Consider the following 26,120-nt stretch of genomic DNA (forward strand, 5'->3'; position numbering starts at 1 on the left):
CGAGGGCGGGCGGCTCCGGGGAGGGGTCCTGGGGGACCGGCCGGGCTGGTGCGGCCGCGTGGGCAGGGGCGCCCAGGGGACGGGGAGATAAAGCGGGACGCGGGCACTGCGCTTTTCCCCTAAAACTGGATAGTCACCACCTGTGGTTTTACCAACGGGGAGCATTTTGAGATGAAAGGGTCCTGCGTAGCGACACGAAGTTACTGTTTGGGAAAGCGATGGTGTTTGTTTTTTCCTTCTGCAGTGATAGTCCCCGCCCCTTCCTTTAGCTCCACCTTTGTGACTTGGGAAAACTCATGGGTGGCTGTGAGCACAGGAGTCATCAGGCAGGCTCCAGACCTGTTATTGAAATATAAACTGTTGGGCGTGTGCACATCTTTAAATTTTTGTAAACTTTGTGAAACGCAGTTGTAAAACCTGGTGCAGCTCTGTTTCGTGGCTAAGGAACGGGCGGAACCCAGGCCTGCAGCGAAGGCAGTGGCCCCGTGGTTGACCACGGTGGGCATTGTTGCAGGCTCCTTCAGGTGATGCGGGCGTGTGACAGACTCCACAGCTGTCCGCAACTGTGCTCTGACTCCAGAACCCCTTCCGGGATGTGTTTCCGTGACACCGAAGCGTCCAGCCGTGTCTGAATCGACCCTTGTGTTCTGGGATGGGCAGGCACGTGGGCACGCGTGTGCGCCTGGCTGTGGTGGTTTTGATTGTCAGAACAGAAACTCCAGGGAGAGGGGGCACTCCAGCCTGCAGTGGGCCGGGCGTGAGCTCCGTTTGGGAATGATGCCGCTCCTTCTGGGGATGCCAGTCTCTCCCTCCTCGACAGCCGCCGTTCCTCGTCCCTGTGGCTTGCCCTGGCCCTGTGTTTGTTGAGGATCTGCTCAGCACCTGGTTCCGCAGGAATGAGGACTGGGACAGGAGTCTTCCCATCACAGCCCCAGAACGTCCTGGCTCCGCTTCGTTTGGAGACAGAGCCTGGGTCCTCGACCCTCTGCACGGGCACCCACTCCTGTCCCCTGCGTGCTGGTGGGTGGGGCTGGGAGGTTGAGGGCCGTGCCTCCCAGGAAATGCCGGCACGGCTTCCTCAGTGGGCACTGGTCATACCTGCGAGAATTGTGGAGGCAGACCCCAGTGCTGGTGTGTTCCCGGGGCAGAAAACCCCAGGATGGAAGAGCCCTACTGAGGTTTCGTTCCGTTCCTCTGATTGTACAGAAAGGGCCACTTTGACCCAGACAGGTGAATAGCTTGGTTATGTGACTAGGTAGTGTTGAAACTCCATGTTCAGTCAGTCTAGTGAATAAAACAACCCAGTGCATCAATCAGCCGACTAATTAGTTTGATGGCAGGTTCCCAGCAGTCAGTACTGTTTTACAGGGAGGTGCTGTTTGAGATCTTGGGGTACCTCACAGCAGTGGTTCGTCACAGGGCCCTTTGAGACACTGATGTGATGTCATTTCTCCTCAGAGCGTCTGTGTGGCACTAGGTGTTCCTCTAGTTCCAGGAGGCTCGTCTGTCTGCCTCCAGTCCACTGGTGGCAGGTGAATCCCTGCCTTAGAGAAAGCCACAGGTGGTGTTACCTGGAATTTAAGATGCCTCCTTTCCCATTTCCGTGTACTCCTGTGGGTTTGTAGACGGGTTTTATGAGCATTCTGGGGAGTGTAGTGGTGTGACATCAGCATTTCCGGAGGTGTTCCTGCCCTTGCAGTGGGCATGGGTGCCATAGATCCAGGAAGGAGCGGCTGGAAAGGCTTTAGTCTGAAGCCCTGTGTGCGTGTGCCCTGGCAGTTCTGGTCGTCTGTTTGGAATCAGGTTCCTGCCTCGCGGTTGTTAGCTAGCTGAATTCAGGAGGTGCATTTGCCGCAGGAGTCCATGCTGCTGACGGCGGCTCCATTCGGTCCTGAGGACGCTGCCCTGGCTTGGCGGGCTGCCGTTGGTAGCCAGTATGTGTTGGCCTCCCCAAAATGCCTGCTGCACCTTTGTGGAACACAGTTGAAAATTACTAGATTAAGTCACTTGTTGACAGATTTTGTGAACAGGGTGGGGGTTACAAGTGCGTTTCTCTGGCAGCACGCCTGTGATGGGAGTAGCGCCCTGCAGTGTAGACTTGTGGTGGCTTTGCCGACGTCTCTCTGTAGAGAGCTGCAGGTAGAAATCTCCACAGCTTTTGCCTAAAGCCCAACAGTGACGGATCTCTCCAGGACATGAGCTCCAGCTTTTGCTTAAAGCCCAACAGTGACGGATCTCTCCAGGACATGAGCTCCAGCTCAGCAGCTCTGTACCCTTTGCAGCTGACCCTCCAACAACCTGGTTTGGTCTGCGAGGGCCACCTTTATGTAGATGTTTTTCAGTAAATCGTCTGCTCTCCGCATCCGTGGGTTCCATGCCCGACACTGTTTACTGGGTGTGGAGCCCAGCCTGTTTATACAGAGGACTGACTTTCTGGATCCATGGGTTCTCCAGGCTGACTGCAGGACCTGAGTATCTGCAGAATCTGAAGGAGTCCTGGAGCCCGTCCCCCGTGGAGACTGAGGGACTGATGATATATGGAAGTCTTCCTGTAACAGATTGTGCCGCTTTTTGATGACGTGGAGAATATTGGGCGTAATTCCATCCTGATGTTGGAAGGTAATGGGCATGAGTTTAGTTCTCGTCCCCGCGATGCCTCTGGGACGTTGGTCGGTGAAAAGTATCTCCCTTCCTCCAGAGAACCTGAGTCACAGTACTTTCACTTGAAAGGTTTTTCCCGTGTTTTTCTTTTTTTCTCTGATTGCTGGTGTGGCCATTTCCAGCAGCAGCTCCATGGTTCTCTTCTGTGGTGTCATACCAGTTGGAGGCTGGAAGGTGAGGACATCAGGGAAGAGGAACTGCCTTAAACCGTCAGTAACTCTGCTCGCCAGCCCAGGTGTTTGACTTTTACTGAGCAAGTTTTCAGAATTGCACAGGGGCTGTTTTAGAATTGACTTATCTTGACCACCTCTAAAAGTTTTCTTGAAGTTACAGGTTCCTGAGATCTTTATCTGGGAGAGCAAGCATTTGGTTGAAGTTTGCTTTGAATGTTTGTAGACTGATTATTGTGTATTGATCCTTAGAGCACCCCTTTCAGGTTATGCAAATAACATGCACTTGTACAGACCAGCACGGCAGAATCCACAACTGCTTTTGAGGAGGCTCCGACCCTGGCTTCAGCTCATCTGTGTGTGAGGGCAGGGGAGGTCCGGAATCTGCTCCTGGACTTGTGCTGAAAAGAGTCTCCCACTTTTAACACGGACCCCCTGGCGCTGATGGAACCCCGTGGTTCCTGGTGAGAGAGAGCAGGTCCTGCCCAGCTGACGGGTCAGAAACGCAGGTGTCAGAAACGGGGTTTCGGGGTGGCTGCCTGAGGAACGCGCAGGCGATCTGACGGTGGAATTCTGGCTGGGGTGTCGGGGTGGCTGCCTGAGGAACGCGCAGGCGATCTGACGGTGGAGTTCTGGCTGGGGAGTCGGGATGGCTGCCTGAGGAGCGCGCAGGCGATCTGATGGTGGAATTCTGGCTTGGGTGAAACCCTTGATATGGCCACACAGTTTTGGTCCCTCAAGGGCTTAGTGGTGCCTGCGTGCCCTGGTGGCTGCTTGGCCAGGGGCCTTTGGAGAAAGTCTTGGGAAATCAGGTTTCCCGAGGGTGCTGTCGAGGACACTGCCGACGGGCTGTGGAATTGGGGGGAGGACAGCGTGGCTCTCTTGAGGCTTGGTCTGGTCGCTGTGTTCGCCCCACAGGCGTTGTGAATTAGCTTCCCGCCCAGGATGGTTTTGGGACTGGGGGGTGCCTGCCCCATTATTGTTTCTTCGTCTTGATCCTTTCACAGGGCTTATAGACGTACTTATTTTTCAGCAATAACGGGAAGTATCTTTGAAAACATAGCATTAAATCTGCTACACTGGAGTTTGCAGAGAGCAGACAGCGGCAGCAGCCTGAGTGTGCTGAGCTCCAGCGTCCGCTCGTGTGCTGTCAGCTTAGTGAAGGTGGCTCCTGACCCTGCTGGCCACCAGCTGCTTGACAGTAACTTGTTTAGCTGAGACTGTGTTTGAGAAACTGAGAGGTGTGGTTGTTGCTTGTACACGAGCAGCCAGCGTGCTCACAGTGCCGAGGAGCAGAGGACGTGCTGGTCCTGAGCGTAGATCAGAACGTCAGTCTAAACAGTTCTTTAAAGCACGGAATTTTAGCACAGAAGGAATCCCACGTGGGTATGTGTGAGTGAGTCTTGTGTCGCCTAGTGTTGGTTACTGAGGCAGAGCACAGTGAAGAGAGGTAATGGAACCTGTGGCCCTGTAAAACCTTCCTCTGTAAATAGCAGGTGTGAGTGAATCTGTGAAAAGCACCAGCACCAGCCAGGCAAGGTGGGTCCGTGCGCTTGTTGCCTTCATTGTTGTTATCAACAGCATTCATCCTAACCACATGAGTGGTTATTTTTAGACAAAGAACCATTCTAGGAACTTAAAAGTAGTGCATTTGGGTGAAGTTACAATAGTCACTAGATTGTTGTTCTGATCTTTAATAAGATGATATGTTTTTGTCAGGCTTCATCCTATCTGGCAGAAGAGCCTCCTCACTCTATAGGAAAGAAACTGAGGTTCCAAGAAGTTTGGACCTGCCCTGTCCCTTACGGGGTGTGAGGGTTCTGTTGAGGAGGACGGTGCAGGCACCTCGTGGTCTCTAGTCCTCGTTTCTTCGCAGTGCCCCTTATGGAGTTTGATGGCCCAGGTGAGGACGGTGCAGGCACCTCATGGTGTGCTTAGGGCCTTGAGAGAGCCTCTGTCCTTGGTCCTCCGCGTGCTGCTCTCTGTAGACCAGGTTTCAGCCATGGAGATTCCTAGTGTAGGGGGAGTAGCTAGCACAGTAGCGTTTAGTGGAGTACAGTTATTTTAATAGGAATTCTGACAGGTCACCATCTTTCAGAAACTTAAGTCTTTCTTTTCCTACACATTTCTTTGCTTTGGTTTTTTCCCACTCACTCACAGGGAGATATTTAAATCTCCAAAGAAAGGGGAAATTACCTAAAATAATCAGGGAGCCTGCGGTGACCAGTGAGAACTAACAAGTGGAGGCCATGTGCGAGGGTTGATGATGTCGACTGGCCTCACCTATGCCTTTAGCTGGTCTGCAGGAAGAGCTAAAGTCTGCATTGGCCAGTGCGGGGTGTGAGGGTGCTATAGAAGAGCAGGAGAAACATTGCTCTCTATCTATCTTTATTGCTTTGTAGATTTTAGAATAGGAATCTTTGAGAAATAGTAATGAAGTTAGAATAGGCTACTACCCAAGATTAGTTCCCCCACTTTATTCTGTGATTGGGGAGTAGAAGCTTCGGAAATTGTAAATGTGGTTCAGTCCTGCATGAACGTCGTCATCTGAGGGTCAGGTCCTGGAAATAAGGAGAGTTCGTTTTCATCCGGGTACCGAGAATCTTGATGAACTGGTAAGTCTTTTAGAATAATTTTATTATTAATAATTCTAATAATTAATTCCTTAGAATAATTTTATTCTTCCCTGTTGCTGCCTGCACTATTTAAAGAATGATGCTTTAGAAAAGATATCTGTGTCTGAAACGCGGGGGTTGCCGGTTTGCTGCCCGCTGAGCGTGGTAAGGTGCACTTCAGGTGCTTTGCTTTGTTTTTCCCACTTTTCACCTAACAGAAAACCACTGGGCCTTGTTCCTTCCNAGTCGGGATGGCTGCCTGAGGAGCGCGCAGGCGATCTGATGGTGGAATTCTGGCTTGGGTGAAACCCTTGATATGGCCACACAGTTTTGGTCCCTCAAGGGCTTAGTGGTGCCTGCGTGCCCTGGTGGCTGCTTGGCCAGGGGCCTTTGGAGAAAGTCTTGGGAAATCAGGTTTCCCGAGGGTGCTGTCGAGGACACTGCCGACGGGCTGTGGAATTGGGGGGAGGACAGCGTGGCTCTCTTGAGGCTTGGTCTGGTCGCTGTGTTCGCCCCACAGGCGTTGTGAATTAGCTTCCCGCCCAGGATGGTTTTGGGACTGGGGGGTGCCTGCCCCATTATTGTTTCTTCGTCTTGATCCTTTCACAGGGCTTATAGACGTACTTATTTTCAGCAATAACGGGAAGTATCTTTGAAAACATAGCATTAAATCTGCTACACTGGAGTTTGCAGAGAGCAGACAGCGGCAGCAGCCTGAGTGTGCTGAGCTCCAGCGTCCGCTCGTGTGCTGTCAGCTTAGTGAAGGTGGCTCCTGACCCTGCTGGCCACCAGCTGCTTGACAGTAACTTGTTTAGCTGAGACTGTGTTTGAGAAACTGAGAGGTGTGGTTGTTGCTTGTACACGAGCAGCCAGCGTGCTCACAGTGCCGAGGAGCAGAGGACGTGCTGGTCCTGAGCGTAGATCAGAACGTCAGTCTAAACAGTTCTTTAAAGCACGGAATTTTAGCACAGAAGGAATCCCACGTGGGTATGTGTGAGTGAGTCTTGTGTCGCCTAGTGTTGGTTACTGAGGCAGAGCACAGTGAAGAGAGGTAATGGAACCTGTGGCCCTGTAAAACCTTCCTCTGTAAATAGCAGGTGTGAGTGAATCTGTGAAAAGCACCAGCACCAGCCAGGCAAGGTGGGTCCGTGCGCTTGTTGCCTTCATTGTTGTTATCAACAGCATTCATCCTAACCACATGAGTGGTTATTTTAGACAAAGAACCATTCTAGGAACTTAAAAGTAGTGCATTTGGGTGAAGTTACAATAGTCACTAGATTGTTGTTCTGATCTTTAATAAGATGATATGTTTTGTCAGGCTTCATCCTATCTGGCAGAAGAGCCTCCTCACTCTATAGGAAAGAAACTGAGGTTCCAAGAAGTTTGGACCTGCCCTGTCCCTTACGGGGTGTGAGGGTTCTGTTGAGGAGGACGGTGCAGGCACCTCGTGGTCTCTAGTCCTCGTTTCTTCGCAGTGCCCCTTATGGAGTTTGATGGCCCAGGTGAGGACGGTGCAGGCACCTCATGGTGTGCTTAGGGCCTTGAGAGAGCCTCTGTCCTTGGTCCTCCGCGTGCTGCTCTCTGTAGACCAGGTTTCAGCCATGGAGATTCCTAGTGTAGGGGAGTAGCTAGCACAGTAGCGTTTAGTGGAGTACAGTTATTTTAATAGGAATTCTGACAGGTCACCATCTTTCAGAAACTTAAGTCTTTCTTTTCCTACACATTTCTTTGCTTTGGTTTTTTCCCACTCACTCACAGGGAGATATTTAAATCTCCAAAGAAAGGGGAAATTACCTAAAATAATCAGGGAGCCTGCGGTGACCAGTGAGAACTAACAAGTGGAGGCCATGTGCGAGGGTTGATGATGTCGACTGGCCTCACCTATGCCTTTAGCTGGTCTGCAGGAAGAGCTAAAGTCTGCATTGGCCAGTGCGGGGTGTGAGGGTGCTATAGAAGAGCAGGAGAAACATTGCTCTCTATCTATCTTTATTGCTTTGTAGATTTTAGAATAGGAATCTTTGAGAAATAGTAATGAAGTTAGAATAGGCTACTACCCAAGATTAGTTCCCCACTTTATTCTGTGATTGGGGAGTAGAAGCTTCGGAAATTGTAAATGTGGTTCAGTCCTGCATGAACGTCGTCATCTGAGGGTCAGGTCCTGGAAATAAGGAGAGTTCGTTTTCATCCGGGTACCGAGAATCTTGATGAACTGGTAAGTCTTTTAGAATAATTTTATTATTAATAATTCTAATAATTAATTCCTTAGAATAATTTTATTCTTCCCTGTTGCTGCCTGCACTATTTAAAGAATGATGCTTTAGAAAAGATATCTGTGTCTGAAACGCGGGGTTGCCGGTTTGCTGCCCGCTGAGCGTGGTAAGGTGCACTTCAGGTGCTTTGCTTTGTTTTTCCCACTTTTCACCTAACAGAAAACCACTGGGCCTTGTTCCTTCCTTGGTTGTGTTCATCTGTGATTTACGTTTGTCGTGATTTTTAGGTATCTCTGATCTAATCTTTTAGATAAAGGCCTTTGGAGCATGTCCGCCTGGAAATAGTTGGTAGGTTTCAGAAATGTTGTGTGTTCTCAGATTTGCCTCCATTTTCATGGTTCCTTTAAAGTTAGTTTTGAAGTGGGTTACATGAAATCATCTAGTATCTGGGTACAGAAGAATGGATGAATTCTCCGTTTTATGTGTATTTTAGAAGTGCACAAATATCAAAACTGAAATAAGTTCTTTGTCTCAGAAAAACTGCTGTTTATATTTCGTGGAGAAAGAATGTAGAGAGAATGGAACCGATGAGTTTCAAAGGATTCAGGTGATATTTTTTGAAGGATAAATATACCTTTTAAAGATTATGAAGAGATGGTCTTGATAGATTTTTAAATATATATTTAGCATCATATATGTACAAAATTCCTTACAATTTTAAGAGGAACGGGAGCTAAAATTTAACTCATTTAATATTTGTAATATTTTTGAAGTAGCTTTTGAAAGAGTAGTTTGCCTATGGCGCTTTCAATGGTGAATAACGCTGGTGTCATACTGTTTTGGTGCATTTTTTGTGCTGTGAACTGGTGGGAATGACAGAGTTAGCGAGTCGGTGCCCAGCATCGCGTTGACTTTCAGTTCGCTGGCGGGCCTGCTCCATGGCAGTTGGCTTTTGTCCTGAGCATACCACCAGGGGGTTAAAGTGTTTTCACACTGGAAGCATTTGACACCATGGCTCCCTGGGGTCTGTTGAGGTTCTGAGGCAAGGACCTTCGTTGCAGGTCTGTTTAGCCAGCAGAGAGGGCAGTAGGGTCTGAATGTAGCCAGCAGAGAGGGCAGTAGAGTCTGAATGTAGCCAGCAGAGAGGGCAGTAGGGTCTGAATGGTGTGGTGCACGTGGCACCACGTGGTTTTGAGCTGTGCTGGGAACTGGTTTTGTTGGGTGACTCGCTCTAGACCACAGTGGCAGTGTTGAAGCGTCCCAGCCGTGGCTCTGTGTGGATGTGTGCCACGCTGGGAATCAGGCTGGACGGCCCTTGTTTCTTCTTCACATTCCTCACACGTTGTGCTTTACAGCCACGGCTTCAGGAACCGCTGCCAGAGCCCCGCTGTGCAGGTTCTCCTGGAGGGCTGCGTCTGGGCTTTGGGCGACTAAACCAGGTGCAGAGTGTGAGCCACAGCTGACGACTGCACTGCTGTGTGCACAGCACTGGACTCCAGCCTGGGGCTGGTGCTGGAGCACCCTCCTACCCCTGTGGCTACAGAGGAGACAAAACAACAACACTTGTTCCTTTCAGGCTGTTTGTTTATTTCTTGTTTTGAGATGAAGTTTCCCTCTTGTCACCCAGGCTGGAGTGCAGTGGCGCGATCTCAGCTCACTGCAAGCTCCGCCTCCCGGGTTCAAGCCATTCTCCTGCCTCAGCCTCCTGAGTAGCTGGGACTACAGGCGCCCGCCACCACACCCGGCTAATTGTTGTGGTTTTAGTAGAGACAGGGTTTCACCATGTTGGCCAGGCTGGTCTTAAACTCTTGGCCTCAGGTGATCCACCCGCCTCAGCCTCCTGAAGTATTGGGATTACAGGCGTGAGCCACCACACCTGGCTAATTTTTGTATTTTTGGTAGAGATGGTTTCACCATGTGGGCCAGGCTGGTCTGGAACTCCTGACCTCAGGTGATCCTGCCTCGGGCTCCTGAAGTGCTGGAATTACCGGCGTGAGCCACCACACCCAACCACTCGAGCTCTTTTGGGACATAATTTTTGACTTCAAAGTTGCAGTAACAGTGCACAGAATTCTCACACCAGCTTCACCCCAGATTCCGCGAATGTTAATGCTTTGCTGAGTTTGCTTATCTTTGCCCACGCACACGCACTTTTTTCTGGAGTTGGACAGTTAGTTGCAGGTGTGATGTCACTTCACCCCTAAATACTTCTGTTTCCTGAAAACAAAGACGTTCTCTTACATAATGGCCGTGCAGTTACCAAAATCAGAAATGAACGTCCACACAGTGCGGTTTCCTGCTCTACAGATTTCCCGGCAGTCCTTTTAAAGTCCTTTGTAACAAAAGCAAACCGTGAGCCCCACGTGGCGTCGCTGGTTGAACCCTCATGAGTCAGCTCCTCCGCCCGTCTTTCTTTCGGTGTCTATCATTGCCTGGTTTTGTAGGACGTCCCTCAGTTAGATCACAGCAATGCACTCTGATAAGACTGTCCCAGAGCCTGCGTTTGGTGAAGTTGGTGTCTGTTGCAAAAACTTACTACTTTTCCTGTTGTGATTCAGTAACTTGAAAGATATACTTTGTTGCTACATGAATACCTTACACTCTTACCAAGCTGACCCGCCTTGTGGGTATCTGTCAGTGATTCCTGCTGGAATCGCTTTATTTCTAGGATGATACTCCAGGGGTGGTGTTCTCAATTCCAGCATTTCTTCTCCATTTTTTGGTTGGCTTTCTGCCATAAGAACAAGTAAGGCCGGGCATAGTGGCTCATGCTGTAATCCCAGCATGAGCCGTTCACTTTGGGAGGTCAAGGTGAACGGATCACCTGAGGTCAGGAGTTTGAGACCAGCCTTGGCAACATGGTGAAACCCTATCTCTACTAAAAATACAAAAATAGTCAGGCGTGGTGGTGCTCACCTGCAGTCCCAGCTACTCAGGATACTGAAGCAGGGGAATCACTTGAACCCCAGAGGCAGAAGTTGCAGTGAGCCGAGATCACACCACTGCACTCCAAACTAGGTGACAGAGCGAAACTCGGTCTCAAAAAAAAAAAAAGAACAAGTTATTAACATGCCTATTTAGCAGTGCAGGCTCATGGCTTCTTATTTTCTTTAATGGCTTATAATCTGTTATTGTTCTTATTTGCCTTGACACACAGTTTATCCCACCTGTGGCTGGCGGGATCCCCATGGTGCTGGTTCCCGGCGGCTGACACTGCCGCTTTGTGTGCGTAACAGATTCGTGGCTGCTGCTCTCCTGGCCACAGTCCTGGAATCAACCATTCTCTTAACAAGTCCTGCGTCCTCTTAGTGGAGAATGGCATTTGGAAGCCCAAGGTCTAGGTGCAAAAAATACACTCTTCCCTCTAAATACATTTCTATACTCAGAATGTTGGAACTTAAGGAAGACCCTGGAGCCCTCCTGATCTGTAGAAGGAAGGGAGAAGGTTGGACCCACCTGGAGCTGATGCTCAGAGGTGATGGCGTCCATGGTCCAGGCCCAGCCCATAGTCCTCTCTGATGTACCTGTGCCCTCGGACCTCCCCTGGGAAAGCTGAGAGCCCAGAACCCCGGAGAGTTGGGTACTTACTCTACTTGGGCATTTTGAGGAAGATAACTTGTTTAGAAATTGCATATCATGGCTTTCTCATGGATTTTCTTTAGGACAAACCAGAAAACATTTATTGGTGACTGATTTGACATTTTTGGGCTGAGCTCTTTGGTTGGGGTGTTTTTACGCTTGTGTATCCTGTATCCGTGTTAAAGAATCCACAGGGTGTCACTCCCCTTTTAAGGTGTGGAGGCATTTCTCTGCCTGGAGCGTGGGGGCTGGAGCATGGAGGCTGGAGTGGAAGCGTTCAGGGCTTTTCACCCCTGTTTTGTGTCAGTGTCTGCAAAGACGAAGTATAGAAATGACTCATATTAAGAAACGAAATACGTTGCTCTCTGCTCCCTGTCTGCAAGCAGGTTTCCCGGCCTTTGCACACACAGACATTCTGAGCCAGGTGGCCTGGCTGGCAGTGTCCTGCATGCTGTGGGATGCCGAGCAGCGTCCCTGCCTCCAGGTGTGACATCCAGGAGTGTCTCCAGCCACTACAGGGGTTCTGGGGGAGCAGAGCCTCCACTAGAAGAAAACAGGCAGAATCTTTCTACCCCAGTACAGAAAATTACGTGACTCTGATGTGGCCAGTATGCGAACGATTTTCTACGGAAGGTCTGCGTTTGGTCCACGTTGTTGAGAGCCTGGGGAGTGCTGCCCACGTGCACTGGGCGCAGGTGCCCTTGGTGTCAGGAGCCGGCCTTGGCTCTGCCACCGGGACCTTGCGTGGTTATCATTTCCAGCCCTCACCTGCTTCCTCAGCTTGTGGTGCTGTTCTAGAAGCTGCCTCCTCATGCAGAACTAGGCATCTGCTGTAGGTATCTGTGGCACCTCGGTTTTGCAGTGGCTCTTGTCTGACTCGTATTACGCTGTTGGTGACAGCAGGCAGTGCACGCCCAACTCAGCTTATAGTCAACATTCTTCAGACCTCAGGCTGAGGTGATGGCCCGAGGGAGGCTGTTTGTGGGAAGCAGGGCCAGTTCACACTCGCTCTTAGACCTGTGCCGGGGATGGCAGGTGGCACCTGGCCTTGCTACCAGCCCTTCTTTGGAGCAGGAGGCCCCCGTCCTTGGTGGCAGCCTAGGGTCACTGTGCAAGGGGTCACACAGCTTCCCAGGCAGGAGGACTTGGGCTGGGGGAACAGTGGACAGCTCCCAGGGTGGACTCGGGGTGGGGAAGAGTGGACAGCTCCCAGGGTGGACTGAGGCTGTGGGAAGAGTGGACCGCTCCCAGGGTGGACTGAGGCTGTGGGAAGAGTGGACAGCTCCCAGGGTGGACTGAGGCTGTGGGAAAGTGGACAGCTTCCCAGGCAGGACTCGTGCTAGGGAACAGTGGACAGCTCCCAGGGTGGACTGAGGCTGTGGGAAGAGTGGACAGCTCCCAGGGTGGACTGAGGCTGTGGGAAGAGTGGACAGCTCCCAGGGTGGACTGAGGCTGTGGGAAAGTGGACAGCTTCCCAGGCAGGACTCGTGCTAGGGAACAGTGGACAGCTCCCAGGGTGGACTGAGGCTGTGGGAAGAGTGGACAGCTCCCAGGGTGGACTGAGGCTGTGGGAAGAGTGGACAGCTCCCAGGGTGGACTGAGGCTGTGGGAAGAGTGGACAGCTCCCAGGGTGGACTGAGGCTGTGGGAAGAGTGGACAGCTCCCAGGGTGGACTGAGGCTGTGGGAAGAGTGGACAGCTCCCAGGGTGGACTGAGGCTGTGGGAAGAGTGGACAGCTCCCAGGGTGGACTGAGGCTGTGGGAAGAGTGGACAGCTCCCAGGGTGGACTGAGGCTGTGGGAAGAGTGGACAGCTCCCAGGGTGGACTGAGGCTGTGGGAAGAGTGGACAGCTCCCAGGGTGGACTGAGGCTGTGGGAAGAGTGGACAGCTCCCAGGGTGGACTGAGGCTGTGGGAAGAGTGGACAGCTCCCAGGGTGGACTGAGGCTGTGGGAAGAGTGGACAGCTCCCAGGGTGGACTGAGGCTGTGGGAAGAGTGGACAGCTCCCAGGGTGGACTGAGGCTGTGGGAAAGTGGACAGCTTCCCAGGCAGGACTCGTGCTAGGGAACAGTGGACAGCTCCCAGGGTGGACTGAGGCTGTGGGAAGAGTGGACAGCTCCCAGGGTGGACTGAGGCTGTGGGAAGAGTGGACAGCTCCCAGGGTGGACTGAGGCTGTGGGAAGAGTGGACAGCTCCCAGGGTGGACTGAGGCTGTGGGAAGAGTGGACAGCTCCCAGGGTGGACTGAGGCTGTGGGAAGAGTGGACAGCTCCCAGGGTGGACTGAGGCTGTGGGAAGAGTGGACAGCTCCCAGGGTGGACTGAGGCTGTGGGAAGAGTGGACAGCTCCCAGGGTGGACTGAGGCTGTGGGAAGAGTGGACAGCTCCCAGGGTGGACTGAGGCTGTGGGAAGAGTGGACAGCTCCCAGGGTGGACTGAGGCTGTGGGAAGAGTGGACAGCTCCCAGGGTGGACTGAGGCTGTGGGAAGAGTGGACAGCTCCCAGGGTGGACTGAGGCTGTGGGAAGAGTGGACAGCTCCCAGGGTGGACTGAGGCTGTGGGAAGAGTGGACAGCTCCCAGGGTGGACTGAGGCTGTGGGAAGAGTGGACAGCTCCCAGGGTGGACTGAGGCTGTGGGAAGAGTGGACAGCTCCCAGGGTGGACTGAGGCTGTGGGAAGAGTGGACAGCTCCCAGGGTGGACTGAGGCTGTGGGAAGAGTGGACAGCTCCCAGGGTGGACTGAGGCTGTGGGAGAGTGGACAGCTTCCCAGGCAGGACTCGTGCTAGGGAACAGTGGACAGCTCCCAGGGTGGACTCAGGCTGGGGGAAGAGTGGACAGCTCCCAGGGTGGACTCGGGGTGGGGAAGAGTGGACAGCTCCCAGGGTGGACTGAGGCTGTGGGAAGGGTGGACAGCTTCCCAGGCAGGACTCGTGCTAGGGAACAGTGGACAGCTCCCAGGATAGACTGGAAGCAGGCGAAGAGTGAACAGCTCCCAGGGTGGACTCGGGGTGGGGAACAGTGGAGAAAACCTTTGCAGAATCCACTCTGCAGGCGTTTGGCAGCCTTTTATCCGTTTGTGTGAAGCCCCACTGGCTAGAAGGTGACCCCCCGCCCCACGGAATTTGCTGGACACCTTGGTTGGTTGTCGGTTGGTCATGACTTTGAGTCTCTCTAGACTCCTGTGTTCCATGGGTTTATAGTGTATGCCTGATAAGTTCTGAAGTCAGGTAGTAAAAGTTCTCTGTTATTTTTCAAAATTGAGATTCCAGGTTTCCTGAATTTCCATGTAAATTTCGGAACCAACTTGTCAATTTCTACAAAAAAACAACACTTATTTTTTGGTTAAGCTAGAGACATCCCAGATCTTTCTTCATGCTAACATGTTTAGGAGAGATTGGCAAAATCCTCCTAGACCATATTTGAGGATTCCTGAAAAAAATATTTCCCAAGCCGTAGTTTTAGTTTAAAAATGAGCAAAGCAAATAAATACAAACTGCCCGTTAGCTGTGCACATGAAGGAGAGGTCACAGCAGGAGGCAGCAGTGTCCTCGCCCTGAACGTGCTTCCTCCTTGCTGAATGAGCTGGTTTACCCTGTGTCTTTAACACCTGCAGCCAGCATTGCAAGGGACACACACAGACTGAGCCGGAAGTCGTCAGGTACGGAGACCCGCGAATCTTCAGACCTGAGCTGCACCTGCAGCCTTGGGGCAGGAGCATCGGGTGCTGCCGCAGTCGCCTTTCCCTCTCTTCACCTTGCAGGGGGTAGAACAAGGAGCCCGCCGCGAGCTGGTGTTCTACGTGGGACGGAGGGTAGAGTGAGTAGCCCGCAGCTAGTGTCCTGCGTGGGGCAGGAACTGTGCAGGGTTTCCTTGCAGAAGGCTGATGGCAAAATGATGTCAGCTGGAGACCAGGGAAGCTTGTTAGAGGGGCTGGGGCTCCCAAGTCGGGTTGCTGCTAGGACTGGAGGAGCAGTGCCTAGGGGAAGGACGTGGGGCCATTGGGAGGATTGGGTTTAGGTGTTGGTGGTGGGGCCGCAGAGCCCTGTGGGTGGACAAAAACAGCTCAGCGGGGGAGTTGGCGGTGGAGGTTGGAGGATGCCAGGCACCGGGGAGGAGCCTGGATGTGGAGGTCCCGAGTGCAGCTGTGATGGCGGTGGGGACGCAGACTCCTGGGCGGGGATGGCCCCCGCAGCCTCAGCAAGCAGGGAGCAGGTGTCCCTGAGGCCTGTGAAGCCTGGTAGTGTCTTTGACCAGGTGCGGTGACTGGGAGGGAGGATGGTCCAGTGTGGGGTTTGTGCATTCTTTTTCTTTTTTTTCTTTTCTTTTTTTTTCAGAGGTTGGGTTGTTTATGTTAAGTCTGCTCATTTGGGCATTTTAGGGCAGAACTCTAATCATTCATTGTAAAGTACTTTGATAAAATTAAAGAAATCATACTTGTCACCTTAGAAAGTTTAACACACTTTTTCAGACAAGGTATCACTATTTTGTTGTCTGGTTTAAGAAAAAACCTCATAAGGGCTGAGTCTCCTTCATCCAAACTGCTTGGGAACAGAGAAGTGTTTTGGATTTCCGGATTTTTTTTTTTTGGATTTTGGAATATTTGCATATATACGTAATGAGATATCTTGGAGATGGGACCCGAGTCCAAGCGCAGAATCCATTATGTTGCATATGCACTGTATACACACAGCCTGAAGGTAATTTTACACAACACTTCTAATAGTTTCATGCATGAGCAAAGCTTTGACTGCTGCCCTTCCCATGGAGTCAGGTGTGGAGTTTCCCGTGTGCTGTGGTGTCCATGCTCAGGAGGTTTCATATTTGGGTTGGGAAAGCCCAACCTGAGTGTAAACATTTAGATTCTTCTAACCAATAAGAAGTAGTTTTTTAAACTACTTCTGAGAATTGTGGATTTACAGAATAGATTTCTCGACAGAGTTCGCCTTGTGATTTTTTTTCTTTGTTTTTTGAGACGGAGTCTCACTCTGTTGCCCAGGCTGGAGTGCAGTGGCGCGAGCTCAGCTCACTGCAAACTCCGCCTCCCGGGTTCACGCCATTCTCCCGCCTCAGCCTTCTGAGTAGCTGGGACTACAGGTGCCCACCACCACACCCAGCTAATTTTTTTTTGTATTTTTAGTACAGATGGGGTTTCACCGTGTTCGCCAGATGGTCTCGATCTCCTGACTTCGTGATCCCCCTGCCTCGGCCTCCCAAAGTGCTGGGATTACAGGCGTGAGCCACCACGCCCGGCCTGTGATTTTTTTTTTAAATGATTCTCTCTTTCCTCTTGTTTCTTCTGATTCTGACTTAGTTGTGTCTGGTTTTCCTCCTGGGGGGCTGGTGGGAGGCTCTGTGTGAGCTTGTGGGGGCCGGGAAGTGTCATGGGCCCTGGGGTTGATGAGGGCAGAGGAGGTGCAGGGGCAGGGCCACCTTATCTCCTCACAGGGTCAGGATCAGGGTTCCAGGACCCAGAGGAGCTCAGATTCTTGATGGTCACTGGCAACCCACTCCATCCCCGAGGGCACAGAGCCCCACACCACACTGTGTGGTGTCTCCTCAGCACCGTTCCTTCTCCCAGGCGATCTGCACACGCCCATCCTCCTCCCCAGGAAGAACTCCCTTCTGCTTCCCTCCAGGCTGCAGACCCGCCCCTCCGAGTCTCCCTCCAGGATGCAGGCTGCAGACCCGCCCCTCCAAGTCTCCCTTCTGTTCCCTCCAGGCTGCAGACGTGCCCCTCCGAGTTTCCCTTCTGCTCCTCTCCAGGCTGCAGACTCTTCCCTCTGAGTTTCCCTTCTGCTCCCTCCAGACTGTAGACCTGCCCCTCTGAGTCTCCCTCCAGGATGCAGGCTGCAGACCCGCCCCTCCGAGTCCACCTCCAGGATGTAGGCCGCAGACATGCCCCTCCTAGTTTCCCTCCGGGATGCAGGCTGCAGACCCGCCCCTCTGAGTCTCCCTCCAGGATGCAGGCTGCAGACTGGCCCCTTCACTCCCCTCCAGGATGCGGGCTGCAGACACGCCCCTCCTAGTCTCCCTCCGGGATGCAGACTGCACACCTGCCCCTCTGAGTCTCCCTGCAGGATGTAGGATGCAGACCCGCCCCTGAGTCTCCCAGCGCAGCCCACCATGGCACAGTGGGCATGGAGGATGTAGCTCCGCCTCGTTTCCCACCTGGCGGCCTGATCCTGGCGCCCTTCTCGATGACATGGGCGTCTCGGTGGGCCATGGGGCATCCGGCCTGGAAAGGTCCCGTTGACAGATGCAGCTTGGGCAGCTACCTCATGTGTGTCCGCGGGGCAGGGTGTTCAGAGCAGCCTAGCTGGGAGGGGGTGTGGGGTTGCAAGTACCTGGGGCGGGTGCTGAGTGTTGGGCAGCCTCATGTCTGTGGGTGGAGCAGCCCGGCTGGGACAGAAGTGTGGGGCTGTGAGCACCTAGGGGTGGGCGCTGAGTGCTGACTGGCCTCATGTCTGCAGGTGAGGGTGGTCGGAGCAGCCCAGCTGGGGCGGGAGTGTGGGGCTGCGGGCCCCTGGGACGTGTACTGAGAGCTGGGCGGCCACTGGTCTTGTGGCCTTCAGATTTCAGCACTTCTTCCATGGTTTCTGCCAGATGACCACTGTTTGGACAAGTGAAACAGTTTGTGTTTATATAAAACCAGAATATTACAGTAGTTTTGTTAGGAAAATGTAGTTGCGTCAGCCTCTCTCTAGACTGGGAATGATGTAAGTTTTAGGTTTTATAAGTTCTCTATCACAGATGTTAGAGGATCACATATAAATGTGTATTTTGAGACAACTTTTACGTTCTCCCCAAGTCTCCTCTTTGAACTAAACATCCTTAGTGTTTTCAGCTGTTCCGCGGGTGGCACGGGGGTGGTGAGGCATGGTGGCATGTCGTTTCTCGCGTGTTGTTTTCGTGAGAGAGACCTGCAGGTGGAAAGTCATCTGATAGATGAGGCGTGGTGGCGTGTCGTTTTTCGCGTGTCGTTTTCGTGAGAGAGACCTGCAGCTGGAAAGTCTTCAAGGGGTGAGGCCACCTGCTTACAAGGTTATGCAAGAGTCGGTGTAGTGTTGGCACGAAAACTTAGATTTTAAAATTCGTACTGGAGGGTTCTTATGATAAACCAAGAGATTTTAAAGTGTTCTTCCCTTCGTGTTTTGTAGAGCGGTTCTGGTGAAATTGGAAGGATGCAGCCACCCGGTTGTCATGAAAGGCCTGTGTGCTGAATGTGGCCAAGACCTCACCCAGTAAGTATCCAGAAAAGCGAGATCTGCCTGCTGGGGCTCAAGGTGGCGGCCTCCCGGGAGGCCGAGAAGCTGTGCTAGGGACCCAGTGAGGCCCTTGGTTTCCCAGCGGCAGATGCAGATGCCTCCTTTGGGCCCCACGCGAGTCCCACTCAGTGGGTTTCCTTAGGAGGCGGTCCTTCCTGCTCTGCTGTCACCCCAGCCTCGTGCCATTCTTAATTGTGGTAGTGGGGGTGCTGGAGGGCTGAGACCTGTCTGTTTTCTCCTGACTGTGAAGATGCAGATTACTGAGTATCTGGAGCCGCGCCTCCCTCAGGACAGCCTGGCTGGTCCCCCCCAAGTGCCCCCATGCTGGGGGCTGCTTTACCTCCGATGCCAAGTGGTTTCTTGGATTTATCACTTGGGCAGTGGGAGGTGCGGCAGCTACTTTTTCTGCATTTTCATGGTTGAGGGCCTGTTTCTGTTTCTGTGTGACTTTGCAGTTTGTTTTCATGAAGAACTGTGGCTCTGTGTGTTCATGAGTGTGGCCATGAGCTCAGTATTTCCACCAGTTTTCCTGTCTGTCTTTAAACAGTGGAGAATGTTTCCACAGTTGCCAACAGAATCAAGTTCTGTGCTCAGATAGCAGCCTGTGTCCATTAAAACATCAGCTGGAATCCCATCACTTAGAGCCCAGTGTACATCTGTGCTCAGGGACCCCGTGGAAAGTGCTGAACCTGTCCTTGCACTCACAGGTTGCAGAGTAAGAACGGGAGGCAGCAGGTGCCACTGTCCACGGCGACCGTGTCCATGGTGCACAGCGTGCCGGAGTTGATGGTGAGCTCCGAGGTGAGCTGGGTGTCAGCAACTGCGTGTTGGGGAAGCGTGGTGCTCTGAGGAGGGCGGCTGCGGGAGGAGGGCGGCTGTGGGAGGAGGGCGGCTGCAGAAGCACTGATGTGTGGTTGTCTTCGTTGTTACTGAAACAACCCCTCGTCACACAGATGACTTACGGGGCTGCTGCCTTCCTGAAACGGGGACGGCTGTCCTTGGTTCTCCACTGACAAGTCCGCCTGCAGAAGCGACTCGGGGCCCTGAGGCTGCATGACCTGCGTGTTCCGCAGCTGTGAACAGCCAGGCTCAGCCTGGGTTTCCTCGAGCCAAGTCCTAACTGGGGAGGGATGTGACAGCTGCTTGTGGAGCTCAGGAGGTGGCCGCGCTGCCAAGGCGTGTGCCAGATGAGCTGGGAGGGCGAAGCGTCTATTGGGGCAGATGATGGCAAGGATTCGGTGGCCAGGGTCGGGCGAGGGGGCAATGGTAGCACTTTGTTGGCTACAGGAGTGGCTGCTGCTGGTACCAGTGGGAAGCTGGCTCGGGAGAGTGGGCACACGCAGGGGTGGGTTGGGGGATCCCAGGGGTGTTTGCCTTGTGCTAACAGGAGAGCCCACGGCGGGTATGTGGGGTGGAGAGAAGCAGCAGGTGTTCGTGTGCCCAGTTAAGAGTGATTTGGGTTTTTATCTTCAAGTGTCTACGCCTCCTGTATGTATTTCAGGAGTTGCTGGGGCTCTGTGGGTCAGCGGCTCCGGGCACCTCCTGTGCTTGAGGCAGGCGCCGTCTCCCCAACCTCACTTCATCCCATGGGTGAAAATGCTCTGGGAGCCGAGAAAAACTAGTTTGTGATCTTATAGACTTTCAGGGCTGCACAATTTTGTGAATAGGTAAAACACTTTGCAGTGTTATGATTTTGGTAAATTCGTGCTTTTAAATGATGGACACCAATTTCAGTCTGTCTTTTTATGGGAAAACAAAATGCCAGATACAGGATTCTGGGTTTTCTGAATTACCAAACTTTAAACGAATGTAAAATGTGTGTGCGTAGACCAAAGCAGGCAAGTTTGGGGGTGAAGGGAGGACGAAGTACCCCTCGTCTTTCCGGCACCTGCCGGCCCCTCTGTGCATTTCCCTTCAGGGACGGGCACGGGAGGAGGTACCCCCTGAGCGGGACGAGGATTTTGTTGTGAGGAGTGAGGGGCAGTTACAGTGAGAAAGGCAGCGTGGTGAGTCCTAGCACATCACGTCCTGTGTCCCACGCTGGGTCCCCAAGGCCTGGGTGACTGGGCGCTTGTTAGCACTGCTCTGGGCCCTGCGTGGAGGGGCACCCTGATGCGCTGTCGCCAGGCCCCCAGGTCTCTTCAAGGCACAGGAATAGGCTGAGCGTGGGAGGTTCTGAGCTCATGGCCCTTGCCAGTCTCTGCTGCCCAGCTTGGGCCACCCGGCGTCTCCCTTTTCCCAGCCGGCTGACTTGGTTTCTTCGTTAATTTTGCAGCTCACTTTTATTGAGTGCTCCATACCATTGAATTGGCTTTGATAGAAACAACCAGTTTCTCTTCCCCTCTGTTTTCGTTGGCTCATGTATTTAACTGAATTATAAAATCGTGGTCACAAGCAAGGTTGCCGTGACCCAGTTGGTGACCCGGCCCTGTCTCTCGGCCTGTAGGGCGCAGGCCGTGGGGAGCGCCGGGGGCTGGAGAGGGGCGCATTTATTTCGTTTCCTGTTTCTTGATAAAATGGAGTTTTACCTTGGATGCAAACATACTGACTTTGTCATTTCTTGTTTCTGTTTAATTGTAGCAAGCAGAGCTGCTGGGAAGAGAAGACCAGCAGCGACTGCATCGGAACCGGAAGCTGGTGCTCATGGTGGATCTGGACCAGACGCTGATCCACACAACCGAGCAGCACTGTCAGCAGATGTCGAATAAAGTGAGTGCAGCTGGCACCCCGGGTCCCGGAGCCATGGGTCCTAGAGCTTTGATTCAAAAGTGTGTTACCTTGTTTTTTAGAGGATTTCCCATAGGTCAGCCTGGATTTCGAAAGCAGACTCTGTTGTTCTGGGTGTGGGCTGTGTGTCTGCTGGGCTGTTGGGTAGCATCTGCGGCCCCGGGCAGACATCTTGGTGCCCACTGTGTCTCGCACTTCCTGCTGTTTGTGCGGGAGCCCTTTGTGTGGCCGCCCGGAAGGCTGTAAGCGTTCCGAGCCTGTGAGGATGGTGCAGTGGATGGTGTGAGACGTGTCCTGAGAGTGGTGGTCTTGGTTGGGAGGACGTTGGTGTTGGATGCCTTTGTGTCGCTGGGATGTCAGGGGCAGGTGGTGGACACCTGGGTTTGTGCTTGGGAGAACTGGGCTGGAGGAAGAGGCTGGGAGGTGGTCAGCATGCATTCTCCAGAGGAAATACAGGGAGAAACGAAGGATAAGGGCAGAACCCTGTTTGATGCACACGGAACCCTTCCTGCACCTCAGCTGTGTCCTCAGGATGGAGCCAGAGAAACTGAATTTCTAGACCAAAGGCTCTTTATATCTGTGCCAAGAGGCTTGCCCAGAAGCTTGTGTCGGCCTAGACGGTCGCCAGCAGGGAGGCCCTCACCAACACTGAGTTGTTTTTTAAATGTTTGCTGTTGAACAGATAGTATATGGGCTCTGGCATTAGATTTGGGAGTTCAGGGGCCTGTCAGTCAGTTCTGACCTTTGCAGTTCCTAAAGATTCCTGGGGATCTTGCAGGTCGCGATAGCAGACGCTCAGCAGGCTGGAGGGTGCACCGCAGAGCCAGGCGCCCTCCACTGCCGAATGGTGGGGCGTGGCACCAACAGCTGGGACAGATTGATGACAGTTACACCTAAGTCAAATTTGTGACAAGCTTCGTCTGAAAGAAGTTTGGTTAAGTTTGGCCTAGTACGTCAGTCTGGTGGCCAGAGTGAGCTGCACAGATCCCCCAGGTGGCACAAACTCTCACGTTTTAGGCTATTTGCAGAATGGAGAGAATTGAGTAACTGCCGTGCTGCACAGGAGTTTCCTTTAGGGCCGGAATTCAGGCCTCGCCCACAAAACAGCTTCTATTTTTGACTGTGTTAGTCATTTGTGCGTATCATGGCACCTTATGCAGCAATGTATTCTCCTATGCAGTGTAAACTGTGACTAGACATTTTCCGATTGCTTCGTTCATATCCACTACTCTACTCACTAAGGTTTTTTTAATGCCTATTTTCTGACAAACTAGGTATTTTGAGGGATGTAAGGACTTTATGAAAATACATTCTGCACACATACACCTTCGTGAGTTGTTGTGACTGTTCCCTGCTTTTATTGTGCCTGTGAAGTTGGGCACTGAGTGAGTTTTATAGGCACAGCTCATTTTATGGTGCTTCACGGATACTGTGTGTCCACAGAGAGGAGGCTCGGGGCAGCCCAGCAAGCACGGCTGGGGGTGTCATTCTCCAGCAGCATGTGCGCCACGCTCTGGAAATTCCCGTGTACTTCAGACTCCTCGGTAGTGTTCTGCTGTTAGCAGGGACCTGTAGTCAGTGATGTTTGAGGTCACTGTTGTCATAGTTGCTTCATTCGTGTTCTGTCTGCTCTAGGGGATTGTGATCTGCGATCTTTGAGGTCACTGTTGTCATTGTTTTGGGGTGCCATGAAGCACACCCACATAAGACAGCAAACGTAATGGGTAGATTGTGTGTGTCCTGACTGCTCCACCAACCGGCCATTGCCTGTCTCTGTCCCGGTGCTGAGGCCTCCCTATTCCCTGAGGCACGACCGTATTGAAATTAGGCCAAAGTAATAACTCTGCAGTGACCTGTAGGTGTTCAAGTGAGAGGAAGGCTCACCACTCTCTCACTTTAAATTAAAAAGTAGACGTGATTATGCTTAGTGAGGAAGGCACGCCAAAAGCCAGGAAAGGCTGCAAGCTGGGCCTCTTGCACTCAACAGCCAAGGTGTGAATGCAAAGGAAAAGTTACTGAAGCAAACTAAAACTACTACTTCGGTGAACACACAAATGATAAGACAGTGAAACAGCCTTATTGTTGAGAAGAAGGTTGTAGTGATCTCAGTAGAAGATCAAACCAGCCTCAACGTTCCCTTAAGCCAAAGCCTAATCCAGAACAAGGCCCCAACTGTCTTCAGTTCTGTGAAGGCTGAGAGGGGTGAGGAAGCTGCAGAAGAAAAGCTGGAAACCAGCACAGGTTGGTTCATGAGGTTGAAGGAAAGAAGCCGTCTCAGTAACATAAAAGTGAAGGTGAAGCAGCAGGTGCTGATGGAGAAACTGCGGTAAGTTCTCCAGGAGATCGAGCTGAGATCATTGATGAAACTAAACACACTAAACAACAGATTTTCAGTGCAGACGAAACAGGCTTCTATTGGAAGAAGATGCCGTCTAGGACTTTCATAGCTGGAGAGGAGAAGTCAGTGCCTGACTTCAAAGGATAGGTTGACTCTCTCATTGGAGACTGACTAATGCAGCTGCTGACTTTAAGTTGAAGCCAGTGCCCAGGTGCCTTTCTGAAAATCCCAGGGCCCTTAAGAATGGGGCTAAATCTCCTCTGCCTCTGCTCCATCCATGGAACAGCAAAGCCTGGATGACAGCACCTGTGTTCACAGCGTGGTTTACCGACCATTCTAAGCTCACTCTTGAGACCTGTTGCTCAGAAAGAGATTCTTTTCAGAAATATTCCTGCTCATCGACCATGCACCTGGTCACCTGAGAGCTGTGATGGAGACGTACAGGAGAAGAATGTTTTCATGCCTACTGACACCACATCCACCTTGCAACCTAGGGCTCAAGAAATGATTTCAACCTTCGAGTCTTATTATTTAAGAACTACATCTTCTAAGGCTGGAGCTGCCTTAGAGGGCAATTCCTCTGATGAGTCTGGGAAAATCAAACAGAAAATCTTCTGGAAAGGATTCACCGTTGTGAGTGCCCCCAGGAACATTTGTGATTCACGGGAGGAGGTCAGAGTACAGCATCAACCAGGAGTTCAGAAGATGGTGATTCCAACCCTCAGTTCGGAAGATGTTGGTTCTCACCTTCATGGATAACTTCCAGGGTGTCAGGACCTCAGCGGAGGAAGGCGCTGCAGGCGTGTTGGAAATAGTGAGAGAATTAGGAGTGGAGCCTGAAGACGACTGAATTCTGGCAACCTCAGGATGAAACGCGAACAGATGAGGAGTTGCTTCTTACAGATGAGCAAAGAAAGTTTCTTGAAATAGAATCTGCTCCTGGAGAAGATGCTGTGAACGTTGTTGAAATGACAACAAAGGATTTGGAAGATTCCATCAACTTAGTTGGTAAACCAGTGTTAGGGTCTACGACTATTGCCCTTCGTTTTGAAACAGGTTCTCCTGTGGGTGAAATGCTGTCAAACAGCCTTGCATGCTACGGAGACCTTTTGTGAAAGGAACAGTTGGTTGATGGGACAAACTTCGTTGTCATCTTATTTCGAGAAACCATCACAGCCACCCCCAGCCTTCAGCGAACTCCCTCTGATCAGTCCGCAGCCGTCAGCATCAGGTGAGACCGTACACCAGAGTGAACTCTCTCTGATCGGTCCGCAGACGCCAGCATCAGGTGAGACCGTACAGCAGAGTGAACTCCCTCTGATCAGTCTGCAGCCGTCAGCATCAGGTGAGACCGTACAGCAGAGTGAACTCCCTCTGATCGGTCCGCAGCCGTCAGCATCAGGTGAGACCGTACAGCAGAGTGAACTCCCACTGATCAGTCCGCAGCTGTCAGCATCAAGGTGAGACCGTACACCAGCCGAAAGAATGTGACGTGCTAAAGGTTCAGATGTTGTTAGCATTTTTTAATAATAAAATTATTATTTTTTTATTTTTTGAGACGGAGTCTCGCTCTGTTGCCCAGGCTGGAGTGCAGTGGCACGATCTCTATATCGTGCAGCCTCCACCTCCCGGGTTCAAGCCATTCTTGTGCTTCAGCCTCCCGATTAGCTGGGACTACAGGTGTGTACCACCACACCCAGCTAATTTTTATATTTTTAATAGAGATAGGGTTGCGCCATATTGGCCAGGCTGGTCTCGAACTCCAGACCTCAAGTGATCCGCCTGCCTCAGCCTCCCAAAGTGCTGGGATTACAGGCATTGAGCCACCGTGCCCATCCATTTTTAATAATAAAGTATTTTTAAATTAAGCTAGGTACATTGTTCTTTTAGACATAACGCTATTGCACATTTAATAAGCTACAGTAGAGTGTCAGCATGGATTATAGTCACTGGGAAACCAAAAAATTCATGTAATTCTCAGTATCTCCAGGATAGGCCTGCTGAAGACAGTTGGAGTCTGGTTATGATGTGGCTGTTTCTCAGTTGTGTGGTCTGGAAGGCGACAGTGTCCTGATGTAGTGGGGAAGGGGGTCTAAGCATGAACTGACTGTCCTCTGCCGCCTCAGTAGCGTTAGTGTACCCCACTCGACATCCAGAGGAGACCCTGAGGCTGGTGCCTGGCCCCTCTGAAAGCAATTTCGGGGCTCAGAAGTGGTGCTGGCCACACCTCCCGAAGCCTGGACAGCCGCTGGACTTTTTACTGTTGAGTAATAGGAAAGTTGTTACTAGAACGTCTCACTCCTAAATCTTTAACAGAGTACCTTCTTCATGAGGGTCGTAATTAACTTAGAGCTAGAAAAATGTAACTTGGAAAGTTGTTACTGAAATTCTTCACTCGTAGATCTTTAACAGAGTAGCTTCTTCCCGAGGGTCCTAACTAACGTAGAGCTGGAAAAATGTAACTGAGCTTAATTAAAGCCATTAAGAGTAAATATTTTACTGAGAACTTAACAGGATTAAAAGGATCGAAGTTTAACTTCCTGAGGAAAGCTGTCTT

General features: G+C 51.8%; 1 protein-coding gene across 1 annotated transcript in view; it reads left to right on the plus strand.

The window, feature by feature from the left end:
- Positions 1 to 26,120, plus strand: part of CTDP1 (CTD phosphatase subunit 1) — a 41,445-nt gene that overhangs the window by 860 nt on the left and 14,465 nt on the right. Inside the window, exons 2-7 of the mRNA XM_017866092.1 lie at positions 2,064 to 2,068; positions 11,497 to 11,558; positions 14,935 to 15,049; positions 18,391 to 18,474; positions 19,206 to 19,299; positions 21,079 to 21,207. Of these exons, the coding sequence (XP_017721581.1) occupies positions 2,064 to 2,068; positions 11,497 to 11,558; positions 14,935 to 15,049; positions 18,391 to 18,474; positions 19,206 to 19,299; positions 21,079 to 21,207 (489 nt within the window). The remainder of the gene's footprint in view (positions 1 to 2,063; positions 2,069 to 11,496; positions 11,559 to 14,934; positions 15,050 to 18,390; positions 18,475 to 19,205; positions 19,300 to 21,078; positions 21,208 to 26,120) is intronic.

Source organism: Rhinopithecus bieti, unplaced genomic scaffold (assembly GCF_001698545.2).
Source record: "Rhinopithecus bieti isolate Rb0 unplaced genomic scaffold, ASM169854v2 scaffold_84002, whole genome shotgun sequence".
Lineage (NCBI taxonomy): Eukaryota > Metazoa > Chordata > Mammalia > Primates > Cercopithecidae > Rhinopithecus > Rhinopithecus bieti.